At 39.8% G+C, this 20,326-nt stretch overlaps 3 protein-coding genes across 3 annotated transcripts in view; all 3 read left to right on the top strand.

Annotated features, from left to right (window-relative positions):
* The window catches only part of fam117aa (family with sequence similarity 117 member Aa), an 11,992-nt gene extending 9,001 nt beyond the window's left edge, over window positions 1-2,991 (top strand). The window contains exons 5-8 of the mRNA XM_014022139.1: window positions 1,119-1,235; window positions 1,506-1,731; window positions 1,823-1,997; window positions 2,079-2,991. Coding sequence (XP_013877593.1) covers window positions 1,119-1,235; window positions 1,506-1,731; window positions 1,823-1,997; window positions 2,079-2,292 — 732 coding nt within the window. The 3' untranslated portion in view covers window positions 2,293-2,991. The remainder of the gene's footprint in view (window positions 1-1,118; window positions 1,236-1,505; window positions 1,732-1,822; window positions 1,998-2,078) is intronic.
* Window positions 2,992-3,298: 307 nt separating this feature from the next.
* slc35b1 (solute carrier family 35 member B1) lies at window positions 3,299-7,791 on the top strand. Its single transcript, XM_014022163.1, has 9 exons — window positions 3,299-4,021; window positions 4,319-4,410; window positions 4,582-4,712; window positions 4,819-4,849; window positions 5,380-5,540; window positions 5,659-5,785; window positions 6,660-6,766; window positions 6,891-7,044; window positions 7,121-7,791. Exons 1-9 carry the CDS (start codon window positions 3,897-3,899, stop codon window positions 7,171-7,173), a joined length of 981 nt encoding a protein of 326 aa, XP_013877617.1. The 5' UTR covers window positions 3,299-3,896; the 3' UTR covers window positions 7,174-7,791.
* Window positions 7,792-9,437: 1,646 nt separating this feature from the next.
* On the top strand, window positions 9,438-11,051 carry LOC106527263 (cytochrome c oxidase subunit NDUFA4). The gene is made up of 4 exons (XM_014022100.1): window positions 9,438-9,577; window positions 10,131-10,219; window positions 10,310-10,367; window positions 10,786-11,051. Exons 1-4 carry the CDS (start codon window positions 9,536-9,538, stop codon window positions 10,840-10,842), a joined length of 246 nt encoding a protein of 81 aa, XP_013877554.1. The 5' UTR covers window positions 9,438-9,535; the 3' UTR covers window positions 10,843-11,051.
* The last annotated feature ends 9,275 nt before the right edge of the window (window positions 11,052-20,326 follow it).

Genomic DNA, 20,326 nt, shown 5'->3' with positions numbered 1-20,326 from the left:
GTGGTGTCCTGAAAAGATTTTCTGAATTAATTACATTTTTGCCTTAGTTGTTACAAATGAGTGAGGTTACTATATTTAAAATGGATAAATGTAGTATAAAAATATTGTTACTATGTCCATGTTTTGTTGACCTGATACAAATGTTTATTATCCAAAACTAGCTGGGGGCTCAGGTCTCTGTTACTGTTATTTTGTGGGTCAAAAGCTGCACTTTGGTTCCCAAAGTTGGGCTTGGGACCCAATTATGGGTCATGAAGCACCTTGGATAATCTCCAGAAATCAGTATAAAGGGTAATAAAATAATTGCTGATGTAATATTTTCCCCTATATGTATTACAAAAACACAAACTAAGTAAAAATAAGTATTTATATTTGTGTACAAGCTGTTTAGATTGTCAAAAAACCTGTGTTTTTTAAGGTTATTAACGAAGTTTGTGTACTCAGACCAGTAATATTTGGGGTCACAAGATTTTGCCGTGGATATTTTGTGGGTCAGAAGACAAAAGGTTTGGGAACCTCTGCTTTATACAACACTGTTATATACAAACAATATGGCAAGGAAATGATAATTTGAAATGGTTGCTTGACAGACAAGAAACAGTCAGAAAATGAAACAAACAAAAAAAAAAACAGCATCATCTGATTTTGTTTAAATTCTGCTGTTGAAAGGGCTGAGGATTTGTGTTCAAATTAAATTCTATTAAGCTAGAGATTTCATGGCATTTTTGTTTTTTATACATTTGACAGTCTTAAAGAGGAGAAATTCATTATAAAATGCACAAAAAATGGGACTTGTTTTCAAGAATCTACATTTTTGAATATAAAATTTGCATAAAATCACAATGTTATTAAATAGTATTGTCCATCATCGTCCAGAATCAGACTATAGATAATGCTAAAACCTTATATTTTACACTGTAAAAACAACATTTTATCCAACATGGCATCAAAGAAAAATCAAACCTTTTGGACATWTTTTGCTATCATCAAACTGTTGCAGCCTCTCTGTCTCAGATCCTTATAAACTATGAGTTTATCCTGTTTAACCATCAAACCACACTGTTTTCAGACACACAGAGTCTCGTAACCATGCCTGTATTTCACTTGTCTTCCTGCAGACGTTACCCATGATGCCTCTGAACAGACTGGCCCCGAGGCTACGACGGAGRGTTGAGGGTCTCAGTTTGGAGCTGGAGGAAGTGTTTGTGTCTGAGAAACCAGACGATCAGCACGAGGTTAGATCACTGCGCTAAAGTCTGAATAATACCTCCCAATAATCCGTTCAAACAGCCATAAAAACTGATTCACTCCGGTAGAATGAGATGCACTTTCATGTTTCACAATCTGTTACTGTTAGGAAAACAGATGGCTTCTCACAGAGGTTTTTTGTGAAATATGATCACAGGGTTGTGTTTTTTTAGGCCAATGTTAATTTATTTCATCGTAAAGTTTAACAAAATAAAAATCAGCCTTCATTGTAACATTTTTTTTCCTGAATATGTAAGATTTTAGACATCCCAGACGGCCGCAGGGCTCCCGTCCCCCTTCAGAGGTGCAGCAGTGGCTCTCAGAGCGAGCCCTCACCGGGACCCTTGGACCCTTCTCTCCTCTCTCCCTCTCAGTCTCCTTGCCCTCTCGACTCGTCGCTCGCGTCTCCTTCGAGTTCCCCTCTTCCTCTGAGTTCGTCGCTCCTGTCTCCCTCTCAGTCGCCCTGTCCCATGGGAGAGGCAGGTCAGACAGCTGCCGGGTTTTAACCTTCTGTAGCAAAGCTGCGTCTTTACGTCCTCGCCACACTTCCTGTTTCTGTGTTTGTGCCGTGCAGAACTCGTGGACTGCGAGACTTTGTGCCGGTCTCCAACAACGTCCCTCCCGTCATTTGCGCTGGAACTTCCTCTGATGCAGCCCTGCTCGTCCTCCCCTCGTCCCAACAAAACCTTCTCCTTCCAGCGCGAGCCGCCAGAAGGCTGCGAGCGCATCCAGGTCTGCGAGGAAACCATGTAAGGAACGAACGGCTGCGCGTTAATGTGGCTGCAGCTTTGGTGGGTCCCTAATAATGAAATAAAACTTTTTATCTCCAGGTCTGCGTGTCAGGATGAACATCCCCTGCAGCCGTCCTGCCCAGACCCAAATAAGGTCAACTTTACCCCACATGGAGGCTCTGCTTTCTGCCCCGTCAGCCTCCTGAAACCTCTGCTGCCCTCCATGGACCTCCTCTTCCGGGGCCTGTCAGTGTCGCCCGTCACCGGCTGCTCCGATCAGGCCTCTCCTTCCAGGCACCTGGGCATGCAGTAGGTTGATGTCAGAGCCGTGCTGCCAGGACCTGCAAGACTTGGGATATTTTTTTTTCTATAAAATGACAATGAACAGTGCCTGTGATAACAGYTGTCTCTGGGTTAAAATCTGTCTTCAGGATGATTTGATGCAACTCATTTAAACTTCATCAGCACTTATTCTGTGCCACTGTCCCCCAGTATGAGTCATAGACTGAAGAATACAGAAAGTGTTGGAATAACTAAGTTGACTTTTTTGTAACAAAGACACCATTGTTGTAGCTTTATACAAGTCATCAGTCTGACAAAAAGTGCTATCATTATCAATCAGATTTAGCCTAATGTTAGAGGCTTAAGACATTAGAAAAATAAAGTTAATGTTATATTTCTTTTTAAATCTGTTCATTGAAAAGTTATATTTTGGCAACTAGTTTGTGGTACTCAAATTTCCTACAAATGTTAGGCAGATATTTATTTTTGTAATATTGTATGGAGTTGCTGTTATATTTCCAAAACAAGCAATCTTTTGGGTTGCAGTAAAGCTTTACTTGCATATAATAACAATGACAACTAAGCTGTTTTCTAAATTTTTACGTGGGTCACTCCAGTAATTATTATTATTTGTGTGTGTGTGTGTGTGTGTGTTTTACACTCTGGTTCAGATTACAAAGTGTTACTCAAATCTGTTTTTGTTATCATTAAAAATGCATAGAATACAAAATTTGTTGGATTGTTGTATGCAATGTGGATTTAAAACCTGACCAACATGAACATATTTAGGTAATGATGAATATTTTTCTTTCAATACAAAGCCTTTATAGTAGTTGTCACCTGTCTGCTGATGCCTGGCTTTGACACGTGGATTTGAGAGGTTTTAAATGTAAGCACCGCCCCTTCTCAAAAGTGTGCTTTGTGATTGGTCGTTCCTGCCTCCTCRAGCCATACATGGACCAATGAATTTAATCCACATACCAAGACGTAAAAAATGGCACGCGACAATTTTTAGGAAGGACCTTGTGTTTTACCAGCAATTCAGTGAGACGTATCATAGCGTATAAAAACTTTTAAGAATTATCACAACGTTAATATCGTGTTAAGTTTAGCTATTAGAATTATTTAAATGATAAGAAACACATAAGTACAAATTTATAATCAACGTTTTCTTTTTTTAAGTAAGATAAATATTCAGGCATATTTTAGAACACTCCGAGGTCCTTCTTCAGACGATTTTTTTTCCTCCTGCCGGGATATTTTTTTTCGCCTGATACATAAATACTTAACCAAAACAATTACTGCTCATTCATTTCTACGCAGCTATGGTTTGAATGTCTTTGATCGGATAAAATAAATATTTGTCAGTCGCATAAAAATATTCGCGAACAATGTCGTCTATTTTTGCTGCTGTTAATCCGATTTTAGACTCCGACTTTTGAGCTAGCCGGTCGTTCGTCAATGCAAAGAGCCTTCAACAACAATAAAAAGCTGGTGGGCCGAACTGAAGTTAGCGTGGAAACGTGAGCACTGACMGGGCTCGGGACATCGGCTATAGTGGAGCGGGACGCCGGTGTGAGAGGAGCCGGGAGCGGAGCGGTGCTGCTGAACGTACCCGGGCCGGCGGAGGACGGCATGGCTACAGGAAAGGGAGCCGGGAAGCCCGCCTCGCTGTGGGACAATATGCGGTTAAGGTTCATCGTTTGCTTTCTTGGAGTCTTTGTCTGTTATTTTTATTACGGAATCCTACAAGAGACAATGTAAGTAGCCAAACATCGACACTAGTTCTGTCTTGTACAAAATAAACTCTAATAATAAAGTGATAATTTCTTTGAAGTTGAACAAACAAAACATGAAATGTCAGCTGTCAAATCCTTTGTCAGACACACAGAGGGCATGTTGGACGTTTCTAAAACTGGTTATAGATCAGATTTCAAAGGGTGTCTGCAGTAAAGCTGCCTTTTATATTGTTAGTGCTCACACATGGTCATTGTATGTTTACATGTTCATTTAAATGTTGGTGAAAGCAGCTGTGGGTTTATGTCTGACCTTTGCAGCACTCGGGGTGATTATGGAGGAGAGAAGTTCACATTTGCACGAACACTGGTGTTCATCCAGTGCATCATCAACGCTATTTTTGCTAGGATCTGTAAGTATGTGCTTAATGATTAAAAAAAAAAAAACCCAAAACATTAGTTCATGAGACAAAGATCGATCTAAACTTTATGTTCTGAAGATCTGGAATCAAATGGGCAACATGTGACYTGAACTTCACCTTTTTTATGTTTTTGTTTAATATTGTTTTTCTTGTATTAACTAGTAATCCAGTGTTTTGAGGGTTCSAAACCAGATCACACCAAGAGTTGGATCTACGGCTTGTGTTCCCTCTCTTATCTCGGAGCCATGGTGTCCAGCAACTCGGCCCTTCTGTACGTCAACTACCCCACACAGGTGAGTTTCTGCCCTTTTTAAATAGTTTTATTCCTTTAGGCTGATGCACATTTTGTATCACCAGTATTTGTGCACACTCKTAAAAGAAGTGTTTTTGTTGCAATAGGTGTTGGGCAAATCCTGCAAGCCAATTCCAGGTAAACCTGATCATATTTTGCTTGTTTTGTTTTTCACCTCCATGTCATGTTTATGGGTTTATAAGCTGATAGAAATAATACAAGTAGGAGATTAGCTGATGGATAGTTCATTTCATGTGTGAATAMGTAGTTATAAATCACACACTACTTATTCTAATGGGGTGTTATGGTTGCAAAACTCTTATTCACTCAAGTGTGTACCTGATTGCAGAAACAAACTCCAGCTTTTATTTCAGTGAGCAGCTCCAGTTTGAGTTTTTTAGAATCCATGAACTGTTTTGGTGGTCAAACAATGATGCTGGTGRCTTTGAAGCTGTGAAAGCACTCCTTTTAAAATATTGGTTCAAGCTAATGAAGTTTTAAAAACCATTTTACACATCATAGTTTGTCTTTTTAAAGGTTGTATGTTATCGTTGTAGCTTTTATTTAGTTTCAAAGCAGAAACCTACATTAAGATATGTTTCATTTTAAGGTCAAAGACCTGATTCMGTGTCCAAGTAAATCTTTTCATTGTTTTCTCGTCTTCGTAGTGATGATTCTGGGTGTAACGATACTGAGGAAGAACTACCCTCTGGCTAAGTACCTGTGTGTGCTGCTTATTGTCAGCGGTGTTGCGTTGTTCCTCTACAAACCCAACAATAGCTCAGCTGTGATGGATGACCATATTTTTGGCTTTGGGGAGATTCTGCTTGTGAGTTTACAGTTTTTACTCGCGTCTCGTTGCTTCTTTTATCTTCCTCGTGTCCTCCAGGTCGCTGCGACTTCTCTCTCAGGTTTTATTTGATCTTGTTTGTTTAATTATGCCGCAGTTAGTCTCTCTGACGCTGGATGGCCTGACTGGTGTGGCCCAGGACCACATGAGAGCCCGCTTCCAGACGAGCGCCAACCACATGATGCTGAACATCAACATGTGGTCCATTCTGATTCTGGGTCTAGGTAAGTCAGCGCTTCTGATACTTTTTTTTTTCTTAATATTTATGTGGGCACCAGAGCTTCAGCTTCAAACAGCCCTTCACTAAATATCTGCTTTGATGCAGGAGCTAATGGGCATTTATATAAATAAAAACAAAAACCAAAAGCAGCAGAACGTAATGCAGAAAATGAGCCCAATTTCCCGTCCAGCCAAAACTCATTAACTCTGCAGGGAAAGTGTTGAGTTTTATCTTTATGGGTAAGAAATCCTGCACATCAAAGGCCCGGTTCTGTGAGGACACGACTGTAAGTTTGTTGAAGAGCAGCACACATTAAACAAACACTTTTAATGATGTTGCTTCTTAAAGTTTGGCACTAATGGGCTGAAGTTAAAGATCTAAAGGTCAAATGCGAGGTTGTTACTTTTAAAACTGACGAAGCAGCTCTGTATGCTGTCTCTGAGTCAGTTTACATCTTTAATTAATGTCTGTTTTCGCTGCATTTTAGTGAAGTTAGGATGTGGATAAGTTTCTTTTTTTTTTTGGAAATTATTGAATGACCAGAAATGATGACGTCTGTCTCCCTTTCCTGTAGATTCCTGTAAATAAATTGATCAAACTAAGATGATAGGTGTTTATAAAGTGATTGAGTTTTAAATAATGTTATTTTTTGCATGAAGCAGCACTTTTTGATAATGTGTTAATTATTTTTTGTTTGTCCATTTTTGTCTCAGACTATTATTACCAAATGAAACCACTAGAGGGAGCTGCACACTTAGTTTATGAGTGAATCTGAAMTTCCTCATCACTTTTTTAAATTAAGAAGTGACAAAAGGATCAATAATGTTTTTTTTTTCTTCTTTTTAATGACATTGATTTTATGCCTCCTCCGCCCTCAGCGGTGCTGTGGACCGGAGAAGTGTGGCAGTTCCTGACTTTTACCGAGCGCCACCCCAGCATCTTCTACAATATTCTTCTGTTTGGTCTGACCAGCGCTTTGGGTCAGGTGGGTGTTAGAGAAAGGGCTGATTGGATCATTTTTTAGCTGTTTAGAAAGAAAAGGCAGTCTTGTGTTTAATGTTTTGAAAGAAATACTTTCCAAAAATTAAATTTTCTTGTCGCCCCCCCAGACCTTCATCTTTATGACGGTGGTGTACTTCGGACCCCTGACCTGCTCCATTGTCACCACTACCAGGAAATTCTTCACCATCCTTGGCTCGGTCATCCTGTTTGGTAACGTCATGAGTGGGATGCAGTGGATCGGGACSGTCCTGGTGTTCCTCGGTGAGACTTTTGTAAATGTTCTTGTTTAAAAGCATCTGCAGAGCATTTGTTCACATCTTCAATTTTATTTCTCCAGGTCTTGGTTTGGATGCTAAATTTGGCAAAGCTCCCAAGAAGACGACACACTAAAACCCCCCAGAGAGCACAAGAGCATCAATTATGATCCTCTATAACCTGTATTGTTTTTTTTTTTTTAATTTTATAGAAGATATCCTGTACAGAAAACTGTATGTGCCTATGTTTTGTTTAAGTAAGGTCGGATGTTTAATTATATATATGAGAGTTGTCATAGTTTCAACTCGGACTTGCTGTTGATGAACTGAAAAGATGTGTTTACATCGGTTAAAACCCAGAATGAACTGTAATGAGTCTTTTATGTAAAAAAACAGCAACAAAACTTTTACATGTATGTGGAGGAATCGGTATGAATAAATACCATGATGGAAAAATGGAATTTAGTTAGTAAAACAGGAAAAAAAAACTTGACTGAAACCAGCTCATGTGACTTGAGATAAATGTTGAACCAAACTAGGCCTAAGAAACGTTTCAAGCATCAAACTGAACACGAACATTTAACAGATCAATGCTTGAATAGTCATTATCATATGTTGTTTACTATCTATAAAACATCAAAGATGTTTTTAAACATGTAAACTCTTTGTAGCCTGTCATGCCCAATATTGAATTATTTCTATTTTTATTTTGTACAAGTTGAAAATAACTTGCCATAAAGGAGAACTTCTTAAATTCTGTGGTGGTTGGTATTTTTTTAATTAACTTTTTTTACACTTGCAACTTTAAATCAAGTTTGATTCTCATCCCTTGGAGTATTAACCAGGTGTTCAAATAAATTTATTTATGTAGCACCAACTCACAAAAAATGTCTCAGGGCTTTGCACAAAACACTCAAATATAAAATACCAGCTATGTCACTTTGACCACAAATGAATTAATATAGATGATTTACATCAAAAAGAAAAAAATTGTATYGGTCTTCTGGACYGGTTCTTCTCTAATGAAACGTTTCGTCTCTCCTCCAAGAGACTTCTTCAGTCTGAGAGTTTCAGGCAAAATTCAGGCTTTTAAGCCCTGCCTCCATGTGACTGATACTCGCATCACATGGCTATCGTTGACACCTAATTAACACCTATTGTTAACAGGGGGTGGAGTGATACTGGCAATAGCAGCACTGTAGGAGGGGGACAACTGAAAACGGAGGCCTCCACCTCTGTTTAATGATGGACGGTCTTTCTTCACAAAAATGGCTTCTTTTACTCCTCTCTCAAACCAWCGTTCCTCTCTATCAAGAATGAGAACATCCTCATCTCTGAAAGAGTGACCGCTGGCCTGTAAATGAGTGAAAACTGCAGAGTTCTGGCCATTAGATGTAGCTCGTCTGTGTTGGGACATTCTTTTGAACAGTGGCTGCTTTGTTTCCCCGATGTATAACTGGTCGCAGTCCTCCTGGCACTTAACAGCATATACAACATTGCTCTGTTTGTGCCGCAGCACCGGATCTTAGGGGTGAACCAGCCTTTGCCGTAATGTGTTTTGGGGTTTGAAAGCRACTGGGACATCATGTTTAGAAAATAAACATCTCAGTTTCTCCGAAACACCCGCAACATACGGAATAACCACTGGTTTGGGTCTGGGAAGAAKGACCGTCCATCATTAAACAGAGGTGGAGGCCTCTGTTTTCAGTTGTCCCCCTCTTACAGTGCTGCTATTGCCAGTATCACTCCACCTCCTGTTAACAATAGGTGTTAATTAGGTGTCAACGATAGCCATGTGATGTGAGTATCAGTCACATGGAGGCAGGGCTTAAAAGCCTGAATTTTGCCTGAAACTCTCAGACTGAAGAAGTCTCTTGGAGAGACTAAACGTTTCATTAGAGAAGAACCCGTCCATGAGACCTATACAATTTTTTTATTTTTTATTTTTTTTACCTGGATTACTGAGATGCATCAGGACATGATTTACATCATTTGAAATGTCAAAATCGTAGTTATAAAGCTGTAACTATGTGACAACATGTTAATGTAGCTTTACGTTGCCTTTACAGTGTAGAAAACCAGACAAAAAAATCGTAGTTGTGAGCGATAAAAGGTTATTTAACAAACAATAAAAAATGTTTTTAATGTTCAATTTTGACGTATGATTAAGGTGGAAACCTGGGTTTAACTACTAGTTTTGCCAGAGTAAAATGCTGTACCAAAATAAAAAAAATTGAAGTAGAAAAAATACAACGATAAAACAACACTAAAATATTTTGTATTTATTACATTTATGATGAATTATTTCTTCATGTAATGTCTGTAACATTTAAAGAAAACATTTTCGATCAAATATTTTTCAGGCAATATGCGTGAGGTCCTAACACGCGTTTCTTCGCCTGTCCTTCGCCAGCCTCGCAGTTTATTAAAGAGTGCTGTTTTGGAGAATCCGCTTGTTTTTTTAAACTGAAAATAAATCAGCCTCTTCAGGCGTCAGAATGCTCGCTGTGGTCCGCAAACAGCTACGAACCCATCCAGCTGTAAGTAAAAATGAGGTTTATTTCTTTGTTCGCTGATTTTTGTTAAAAATGATCGTCTGGAAGTCCTTCGGCTAACGTAGCTTAGCGCGACTAGTTAGCAGCGTTAGCTTTGGTAAAGGTCACGTGATCGGTCTAAGACACCTGTGTTTATTAGTAACATCACACGGTTCGTGTTTTGAAATTGAAATTGAAGTGTAAAACATGATTTAGCTGCTAAGCTAGCACCTGCTACTTTTAAGGTACAGGGGGTTCGTTGAGTAAAGGGTGAAATTTAGCATGACTGTCTTTTAAAAGACGATGTTTGGTTAATGTTGTATGGATAAGTGGTTACTGATACTATACTGTATTTGGGACAAGCGGTTGGTTTAAAAATAGACCCGTCTTAACGCAGACACATGCAATTCTCAAGGGCAAACACTAAAGGTTGTGTGTAAATGTTTAATGTCACACTGCAGTAGTGCCATTAGTAAACTCGTTGTTGGGGTTAAAGAAGCAACCCTCTTTTCACTTTAGTTTTGAGGCTAATGAAGATTTCTGTCTCCTTCTCTTTCAGCTGATCCCCCTTTTCGTCTTCATCGGGGCAGGAATGACCATGTCCACGCTGTACCTGGCTCGTCTGGGTTTGAGAAACCCCGATGTGTGGTGAGAGCTTTAYGTCCAAACTGAACATGCAAGATGTTTAAAGTAAAACTAATACATTTCCTGGGTAATAACTCTCGTTCCTCCCTGCAGTTGGGATCACAAGAACCCCGAGCCCTGGAACAAACTGGGTCCGAATCATCAGTACAAGGTGATTTATTTTTTTTAAATCACGACATTAGAAATGAGACTAACTTGAATGATTTGTGCTTTAAAACCACCAGTGGTTGTGGAGTCTTAGAGTGTAGCTGGTTTATGGATCATTGCCAGAGGTGTTGTCTTTAACAGGATTAATTAAAGTGCGTAATTAAGTTAATGCTGACCAGATCTGTTAAATACATGATCTGTCTAAGCTTGGACTAAAATAAAGTTTCCTTTAAGACAAGTAATAAATTTTTTGTGTTTTTGTTTTGTGGTAAACATATTGAAACACTGAAAGGTGGGATTGTTGTTTTCTAAAAAATAAATACATAAAAAGTCAGAAAACTCAAACTTAATGCTTTTTTAAATTGTATTTTTTAATGTTAAATATCTGCTTGCATTTCATCTTAAATTGTTTTTGTGTTCAGTTCATCGCAGTAACCACGGACTACAGCAAACTGGAGAAGGACCGTCCTGACTTCTAAAGATCACCTCTGCTGAACAACACGCCGCACAACTAACAGCAAAGCCGCACAACCGGTCCTGTTGAGAAAACGTTCGTCCAGAGATCTGGGAGACGCAGAAGCTAAATCCGCACGTCTCATGTCAAAGCTTCTTCGTAACATCCCTGAAAACTGATTTTGTTATCAGCTAATAAAATAAAGGAGTCGTCTCCTCTGTACAGAGAAACTCATCTCATTTTGTTTTGATTTTGTCTGCACTTTGTTCGTCTTTAACATCACGTCACTGCTCTGATTTTTCACGCTTTTATTTCTGCTTTGCTTTCCCAATATGTGACCTTTGCCCTGCTTTAACCCAGCTACTGTCGAGTCATGTTTCACAGCATCCTTGGCTTCTTGTCCTGCATGGCGGGGGTGGGGGTCGGACTTGAACCTGACCCGGTTTCAGTGAGTTCTTTCTGGTGGCTCCCAAACAGAACCCAGAATGTGGGACTTTCAGSAAGTGCTGAATGGTTTTGTACGTGGCTGAGCGTTCCGCTGCAGTTCCAAACTCTCCTCCTTTGTCTGCAAACAATCTGTTGATACGATCCACGCCGACGTGACGGTGGGACGTTCTGGAGAATTTTCCTCTTCTAGAACGTTATCTCTCTCAGCCAGATGACTTTGTAAATYTCACGGGGTCGCGCCGTTCCCGTCTGCAGCTCGGAGGGAAGTGTCGGGGATGAGCAGCCGCTGCGGAGCAGAAAATGTCAAGGAGAACTTCATATTTGAATAGAAGCCTGCGTCTGAATCCTAACCCACCTCCAAAACTGGAACGCTCCGCTCGTAGTATTTAAATTTGTTTTTCTCTCTGGGTTGGTGGGGAAAAAGAAATTAACTTCTGGCAGAAAATAATTGTTTGATTTTGAAACGTTTAAATTTGTTGACTCGGCTCCTGCTTGACAAATTCAATCAGTTCAGGTAGAGAATAAAAACTGAACAAAGGTCTTTATTGAACTGATTCACTGTTTATCCATCCATCCATCCATCCATCCATTGTTTAATGGAAGTGAAATGAAGACAATGTCACAATGAATCAGTAGCTTTTTGTACAAACTGATCAATAACAACAAAAGCCTTTAGCATGAGGTTTATTAGCATTTCAACTTTAATGTTTGCACTTTCGTAATTCAGGTTTTCTACTGACAAACTCGTAAATCTGAACATTTGTGTTGAGATTTGAAGTAAGTTTCACATCAACATGAAGACCTCCTGTAATCAAGGTTTCAGCCTAGTAGTGGATTCATCTGAACAATTTTTAAATTAAATTCTGGAAACTAAACCGACTTCACATCTGCAGCATCTTTACACTGGATTGCGAAAATATTTGTCTTCATTGCCTTAAAAAATAACCGAATTAATGCAGAAATGCTCTCAAAACACTTCAGATTGAGTTAAATGTGCATTAAATGTGCACATTTTAAAATTTGTATTAGAATTATTTAAAAAGTTTTCCTTCATATTTTATTCTTATTAGGTATATTTGTCGATGTATTGATTATAATGAAATTAAGAATCTCGTGTTAATATTTGCAGCAAAATGTAAAATACAATGAATACTCCCGAGACAGTTTCCTGGATTGACATGAATACAATTTTCACAGACTAATAGTTTTGTTTTCCGTGTGTTCAGAGTCATTATTACTGCCTGAGCTTCTCTCAGCATCAGTCTGTCGACAGCCGAGGGGTTAAAAGTTCAAACGGCTTCATTGCAGTGAAAACTCTGAGGAACATAAGTGAAGAGCCAAATGACCTGGTTACCCCACCCCACCTGACCTCTGACCCCTCTGTTGAAACTAGACTCGGTAGGAGAAAATCTGGAGGAAATGTAAAAAAAATAAATTGTGTTGCTGGATCCGGTCTGGTCAGGCAGTTGTGGTACAAAACCTGCACCAGGACTCAGTTCCTTTTAGTTTCACACAGGGGCAGTTCTAGGAGCCAGGTCACAGGGGTATTGCCCCCTGAGGTGCCTCCTGTCCTGTCAATCATCTGTACTTTGCCTGAGAGCGATGATGGTGGTTGCAGTTCCATATCCAAACACTAGAGGCGCTAAAGAGTCAAATAGGAAAGTCTCTTCTCAAGAAGATTTGAACAATCCCGCAAAAACAAAGTATTTCAGCGAACAACGATGGCTGGATTTTCTCACAGCTGTGCGTTTGAGAGTATTTAATGCGCAGGAAAATACATGTAAAATTGATAATGAGAATTTACATGCAAGCTTTTTAAAATTGCATTACAAGTGTGTGAACATGTGTAACGCTAGTTAAAATATTCACCTTAACAAAACCAAGGATTAGTGTGCAAGGATGTTGAAAAAAAAATACTCTGCTCCAATTTTGTATCCTCTTGATGGCCCCTTACTCAGAAAAATCCTAGATCCGCCGCTGGTTTCACAACATGAGCACAATAAAGTTTTTATAAATATCCCCAGAGCAGATTGTGTACCAGTATGCAAACAGAACAAGGTGTTCGTCACCTCTCCCCAGAATTTTCTTTTTTTAAATCATATTTTAATTTTACTTCTGTGGTTATAAAAGTCGGGGATTATGCAAAAAAGACAGATGACATTTAACTCACCAGAATGCTGCTTTTTATTTATTTTATTTAAACCACATATTAAATTGAAGATAGCAAAATGACATCCTATAAAAGTTGTTTTATCAAACTTTTAAGGGTTTATTTTTAGGTTTAATGACACTATAAAAATAAAACTACTAAAGTGGCAAAACAAAAGGCTGAAAAATATACTTTGTTAAAAAAATAAAATGAAATGAAAATTAGAACATTTTAGGTTTATTATTTTTCACTTGTTGATTGTAACATTATTTGAAATCGAAAGAGCATCAGGAAGTTTTAGAAATGAAGGCCAACCTAAACCGGAAGCTCTCTAACTTGCGATACTTCCAGTTGAACCCTTTCAGAATAAAATCCTTTCTTTGATTGAGTTTGTATTTTTAGAAATATCGTTAGAAATGTGTCAAACAGATAACAAATACTTACTCTGCCATGTTTTGTATGTGATAAATTTTTGTATTTGTCATTTAAATAGTGTGAAATATTATTTTATTTAAGTTTGACGCTCTTAGTTTGAAGTTTAGCTGTTAAAGATGCTACATGCTACACACAGCTAGGACGTCTTGTAAGAGGGGATTGTTTGTTTAATTCAGGATAAATACAACAGAAGTTTAACACTTGTGATTTTTTTTGTGGTTTTAAAAATAACGGAAGCTAATCGGTCCGCTAAATTAGTAAAAATAGCTAATCATCTAAATGAGAAGCTAATTCCGGTGTTGTACAAAATTCAGTTCCCCTGTGAAAATCTGTTCCCCCTGTGTTGGAAGCGCTTCTCTTGGTCTGACGTCATGTCTGGACCAGATTCTCTCGAATGTCAACCACTAGGGGGAACAGATTTTCACAGGGAAACTGAAATTCGCACAACACCGGTATTATTAGCAGATTAGCACAACTACACCGATCACACCACATTTTAGTTCAAAAGCTGTAAAACTGACTGAGTTGGAGATTTTCAGCAGTGGCGACTCTGAAAGGTAATTAATTTATGCATTAGTTTTAATTGAACTGTTTTATTTATGATCTGTTTTTAGAAAAAAAAGTGACCTTTTCTCCCAGAAAAAAAGTTTGTTTCTGTTTTTGTCGTTGCCTGCTGAGCTAATCTCTCTTTTACCTCCTGAAACAAGAGAGGTCATCAGTTTCACTTTTTATGCTGCTCACACACACACACACACACACACACACACACACACACACACACACACACACACACACACACACACACACACAGCACATGGAGAGTTTGATGTAGAAGTTTTATTCCAACCAAATGATATTGATCCTTGAGCCGGCTCACTGAGGATGACAAAGTGGATCGGCAGCAGATGCACAGAAAGGTCAGGGTTGTCAATGTATTTTTGCATGAAGGATTGAGTATGGATGCTGCGATTTAAGAGCCATTTCAGCAGGAATACCAGAGGAATTAATCATCTGCGATGTCTCAGGGACGGAGAGGAGGTGTGAACGTGCTTCATGTGGCGTTCCGGAGCGCGCATCACTCACTTTGGGGCCAATTCAGCACCGGACGGAGCGCATGGTTAGAACCCGTCTCATAAATACAAGGTCCTCCAGGTTTGATCCCTGAAACAGACAAGCCGTCCCGTCCTTGAGGAAGACAGTGAAGACACGAGGACAGACTGTCAGCGCATGTCTGGAGTAACAAAGGAAGTTAAAGTGTGATTAATGGCATTGTTCGGTCTGGGCTTTACAAAGAGCGCTGACAGAAACCAGCAGATCCAAGTCCTCATCATCCTGATGAAATCTGTTGTTTTTTTTCCCTTTTGCCTCCATGGCAGGAAAGCAGGTCAAAATTTAAATAGCTGAAAATAGAACATCTGCCAGGGCCTTGTCAGTCAGCAGTGCGTAATGAAATATGGAAATTGGGGCGCTCTTCAAAGAGACGCAGGCCTCTCGGTGCTGTCCTGGGTCTGCAGCAGGCCTCCCCCTCTCCGGCAGCCCCAGCGGAGCCCCGCCCCCCTGAAACGTGTGCTACATTTCCAGGTGCTGCTGCTGTGGCCCGGTCCAACTCTAGTGCCAGCTCATTAGTGCTCAAAGCCTGGCGGAGCTGGCAGCTGGCATCATTAAACTTCAAACCGGCTTTCGACCCAGGGTGCCGCCACGGGGAGAGACCGCCGGCTCGTCCGCCTGCCAACTGCTGATTAGAGCCACGCTGACACCAGAACCCACCATCCAACAGCCTTTTACAGACACCACCAAATGCATCCAACCAGCTACATCCAACCAATGACATCCAACCAGCTCCTCCGCCTGCCAACTGCTGATTAGAGCCACGCTGACACCAGAACCCACCATCCAACAGCCTTACAGACACCACCAAGTGCATCCAACCAGCTACATCCAACCAGCTACATTCAACCAGCTACATTCAACCAGGTACATCCAACCAGCTACACCCAACCAGCTATGTCCAACCAGCTACATCCAACCAGCTACATTCAACCAGGTACACCCAACCAGGTACATCCAACCAGCTACATTCAACCAGGTACATCCTACCAGCTACACCCAACCAGGTACACCCAACCAGGTACTTCCAACCAGATACATTCAACCAGGTACATCCTACCAGCTACACCCAACCAGGTACATCCAACCAGCTACATTCAACCAGCTACATCCAACCAGGTACATCCTACCAGCTACACCCAACCAGTTACATCCAACTGGCTACATCCTACCAGCTACATTCAACCAGCTACACCCAACCAGGTACATCCTACCAGCTACACCCAACCAGGTACATTCAATCAGGTACAACCAGCCAGGTACATCCTACCAGCTACACCCAACCAGTTACATCCAACTGGCTACATCCTACCAGCTACATCCTACCAGCTACACCCAACCAGGTACATTCAACCAGCTACACCCAACCAGCTACATTCAACCAGGTACAACCAGCCAGGTACATCCTACCAGCTACACCCAACCAGGTACATCCTACCAGCTACACCCAACCAGCTACATTCAACCAGCTACATTCAACCAGGTACACCCAACCAGCTACATTCAACCAGCTACATCCAACTAAGTTATCCACACACCACCAAGTAGACCCAACCAACTCATCCAACCAACTACATCCAACTAACTGCATCCAACCAGCTCATCCACACACCATCAGCTCCATGGAAGGTAAAGTGGGACAAGATTCAGCCTCTTGTTCCAAGCTTTCTTCATTCGTAAAGAAAATTTGAGATACTTAAACTCTTCCACTTGAGGCTCACTTTAGCCTTTTTCAGCCAGTATTTATAAAGTGCTTTAAAAACTTTGTTTTCACTTTGATTTTAATACTGAAGAAGGGTTAATTTTGCATTAGATTCATAGTTTGTTCAGTCCAAACAAAGAAACAAACATGACTCTGTTATCTTTTTTCTTTACATCTTCCTTTTTCCCTTTTCATCTCTGGGCACAATAGGACTTTGTCATTTCCACTGTGACTGAGTCATGAATGATAATGACTTGATTACTTGGCAAAAAAAATTAGTCTCTCCAGATTRGTTTCATGTTCTGCTATAATTGAGAAGTTTTTTCTGCTGCGGACAGACTCAAACCGTTATCTGACAGCTTTCACACATCCCACAGTCTTCATCTCTCCACGCTGGGGCCAGCAGAAAACTCATTTCGTTTTTCATATGGTGGGAAAATCTCCAGATAATTTCCATTAAACCAACGCATTAACACCCCACAGCAACCTGCAAGGCAGCAGGAGAAACGTCTGTGTGTGAGTTCAGGCCGACCTCCATGAAACTCTCGAGTTCGTCAGAGAGGAGCCTTCAGGGTCTGGGTCATTACAGACTGAAGAAATCTGCTCTGCTCCAGTTCAAACCTCACATCTGAAAAGACCTGTACTTTAAATGTCAGTAACAGAGTCAGTCACCCTGCACTTCATGTATCACAACGTTCAGCTCGTCCAGGATATTACAGCTGTGACTTTGGTTTAGAAACTTTTATACTTTTTTAAATTATTTAGCTTTATTTACATCATTTAATATAAATGCACCATCTCTTCAAACCCTGAAAATTTTCAAACAAAAATGTCAGTATACCTGCTTCCTTTAGCTTTTAGCTCCTATTTTGCTAGTTTTAGATTTTAGCCCCTGCTAAAGGTACTTTTAGCTTTAGCTGCTGTCCTGCTGGCTTTAGCTCTTAACTGTTTTTCTCATTTTGGTTTCTTTCTGCTGCTTTCACTAATTTTAGCTTGTAGTAACTGTTCTCTTAGCTTTAAGTTTTAGCTATTGTTTTGTTTGTTTGAGCTTTTGCTTACCATCCAGTAGGTTTTAGATTTTAGTTACTGTTTTGATTAATTAAAATTTCAGCTGCTGCTGTTTTGCTAATTTTAACTTCTATCCACTGTTGGTGATTTTAGCTTCCCGATGTTAGTTTGTTTCAGCTTCTAACTACTGTTTTGCTAACTTTTGCTTTAAGCTACCGTTATGATGAATTTTAGTTTTTAGTTACTCATTTATAGGTTTTAACTTTAGCTACTCTCTGACAGGTTATAGCTTTTAGTTAGACTACTGATCRGCAAATTATAGCTTTAGCTACTATTGTACTAGTTTTGGACTTTAGCCAATGTTTTTCTAATTTCAGCTTTAGCTGCTGTCCTGCTGTTTTTTTATAAACCTGATTCATCAAACATATTGTTTTGCACATTTTGATTTCTACAGTTTTTGTTAATTTTAGCTTTTGATGATTGTTCTGTTGATTTTAGCTACTGACTGCTGTTTGGCTAAGTTGAAATTTTAGCTATTGTTTTGTTTGTTTGAGCTTTTGCTTACCATCCAGCAGGTTTTAGATTTTGTTTTGATTATTTAAACTTTCAGCTACTGCTGTTTTGCTAATTTTGACTTCTGTCCACTGTTGGTAATTTTAGTTTTGTGATGTTAGTTTGTTTCAGCTTTTAGCTACTATTTTGCTAACTTTAAGCTTTAACTTTAAGCTACAATTTTCTATGTTTTACCTTTAGCTAATGTCATCTTTTAGTTACTCATCTGGAGGTTTTAACTTTAGCTACTCTCTGACAGGTTAGCTTTTAGTTAGACTACTGCTCTGCAAATTTGAGCCTTTAGCTACTATTGTGTTAGTTTTAGATTTTAGCCACTGTTTTTCTAATTTTAGCTTTAGCTGCTGTCCTGCTGGTTTTAGCTCTTAACTATTGTTTTGCTCATTTAGCCAGTTTTAGAGTTTGATGACTGTTCTGTTGATTTTAGCTACTGGCTACTGTTTTGCTAGTTTGCAGTTTTAGCTATTGTTATTTTTTTTTTACTTTTAGTTACCGTTCATGTTTTAGATCTCAGTTACCACTATTTAACTAAATTTGGCTTCTATTTACTGTTATTGGTAATTTAATTTTTAGATGTTTGTTTTAGCTTTTAGCTAATATTTCGCTAACTTTAATTTATACACTTTTGTTACTTTTAGCTTTTACCTAATGTTTTGTTGAATTTGATCTTTTAACTACTCATCTGTAGGTTTTAACTTTAGACCACTGTTTTGCAAATTTGAGCTTTTATCTACTGTATATGTTGGTTTTAGCTTTTAGCTATTGTTCTTCTCTTTTTGGCTGCTAGCTAATGTTCTGTCAGATTTATTTTTTAACTACTGCTTTGCTGGTTTTAGCTTTTGTTCTGCAGAAAGTTCAGTCTTTTCTGATCGTTTCTTGCTGCAGCTCTAACTTCCCTCCTGAAAGTCGAAGAATCAGCCGAAATGTTTCGGAGCTGCCTGTGGGATCAGCAGCCGAAGCAAAGAGGAACAGATCAGTCGTGATGATTTTAAAGCAAGTCGTGATTCAGCTCTAAGAAAATCCCACAAACATCAAGGCCGATTCTGTTTAAAACCCAAGGAGAGAAGATTTTATTCAGGTAAAAAGAAATGTTCTCCTTCATGTCTCACAGAGAGGTTAACAAGAAGTTCGGTTGTTTCTTCGAGCTTTTTGTGCCTCTTTATAAACCTGATTCATCAAAGCGATGAACGTGAAGGTCACAAGTCCGCTGCATGACGGGCCTCAGAACTTTCTGGTTTTGATTTGACCTTTTTGACCCGGATCGTGCCGTCATTCGTGCGTCAGCTGAATCTTTTTTATCCCAGTGTTGGACACACGTTTGGCAGCGCTCTCTCTCCTCCACCTCTCAGAGGAAAAAACAAAAACGAGCTGCTTGCACGAAGTCTGGATCATTTCAAAGCTGGATTCGCTGAGACCTTGAGAGGCTTTTTTMTTTGAGGACAGAAAGGCCTTTGAACAGAGATTCAAAGCAAACCTGCAGCTGTAGCTGGGGTCCACACGGGGGCAGCAGAGTGTTTGTGAGGGGGGCCGGGGCCAGGCTCGGAGCCTGAAGAGGAGGAAGAGCTGGGTCCAGAGCCTTCAGACTCCATCTGCAGCCTTCGCCACAGTCGAGACGAGGGAGKCAGGGAGAGCCTGAGACAGGTGGACCCGCCCCCGTCCAGCTGTCACAGAGACCAGCATCTGGACCACTTCCCCGTCTCCTCATCATCCCCGCTCAGCCGACTCGGAGCTCCTTGTTTCTCTCCTCCTCATCATCACCGTCAGCTGGTCCTTCAGCTCATCTCTCCTTCAGTGATGTCATTCTAAAAGAAGCTTAAATTCCTCAGCGCTTCAGAACTGCTCGGATCAAAGATTTGATTCAGCTGTTMCTTTGAATCCATATTTCTGCAGCTCTGTGTCGGATCAAAAACATGACACGGCAGAGAAACGTAGAGAAAAACACGTCTGCTTTTTAGAGCAACAATTTAGAGATAAAATATGTTTTTCTTTTTTTGGGATAAAATGATTTGTTTTATTCATCCTGCTTGTGATTTTATTTTTATTTAATATATTTTTTTTGTTATAAGGATCCAGTTTCACACAAGCTGACTG

Source organism: Austrofundulus limnaeus, unplaced genomic scaffold, assembly GCF_001266775.1.
Source record: "Austrofundulus limnaeus strain Quisiro unplaced genomic scaffold, Austrofundulus_limnaeus-1.0 Scaffold4, whole genome shotgun sequence".
In the NCBI taxonomy this organism is placed as follows: Eukaryota; Metazoa; Chordata; class Actinopteri; order Cyprinodontiformes; family Rivulidae; genus Austrofundulus; species Austrofundulus limnaeus.
Note: the sequence above shows the minus strand (reverse complement) of the source record. Positions and strands in the feature narration are given on the sequence as shown.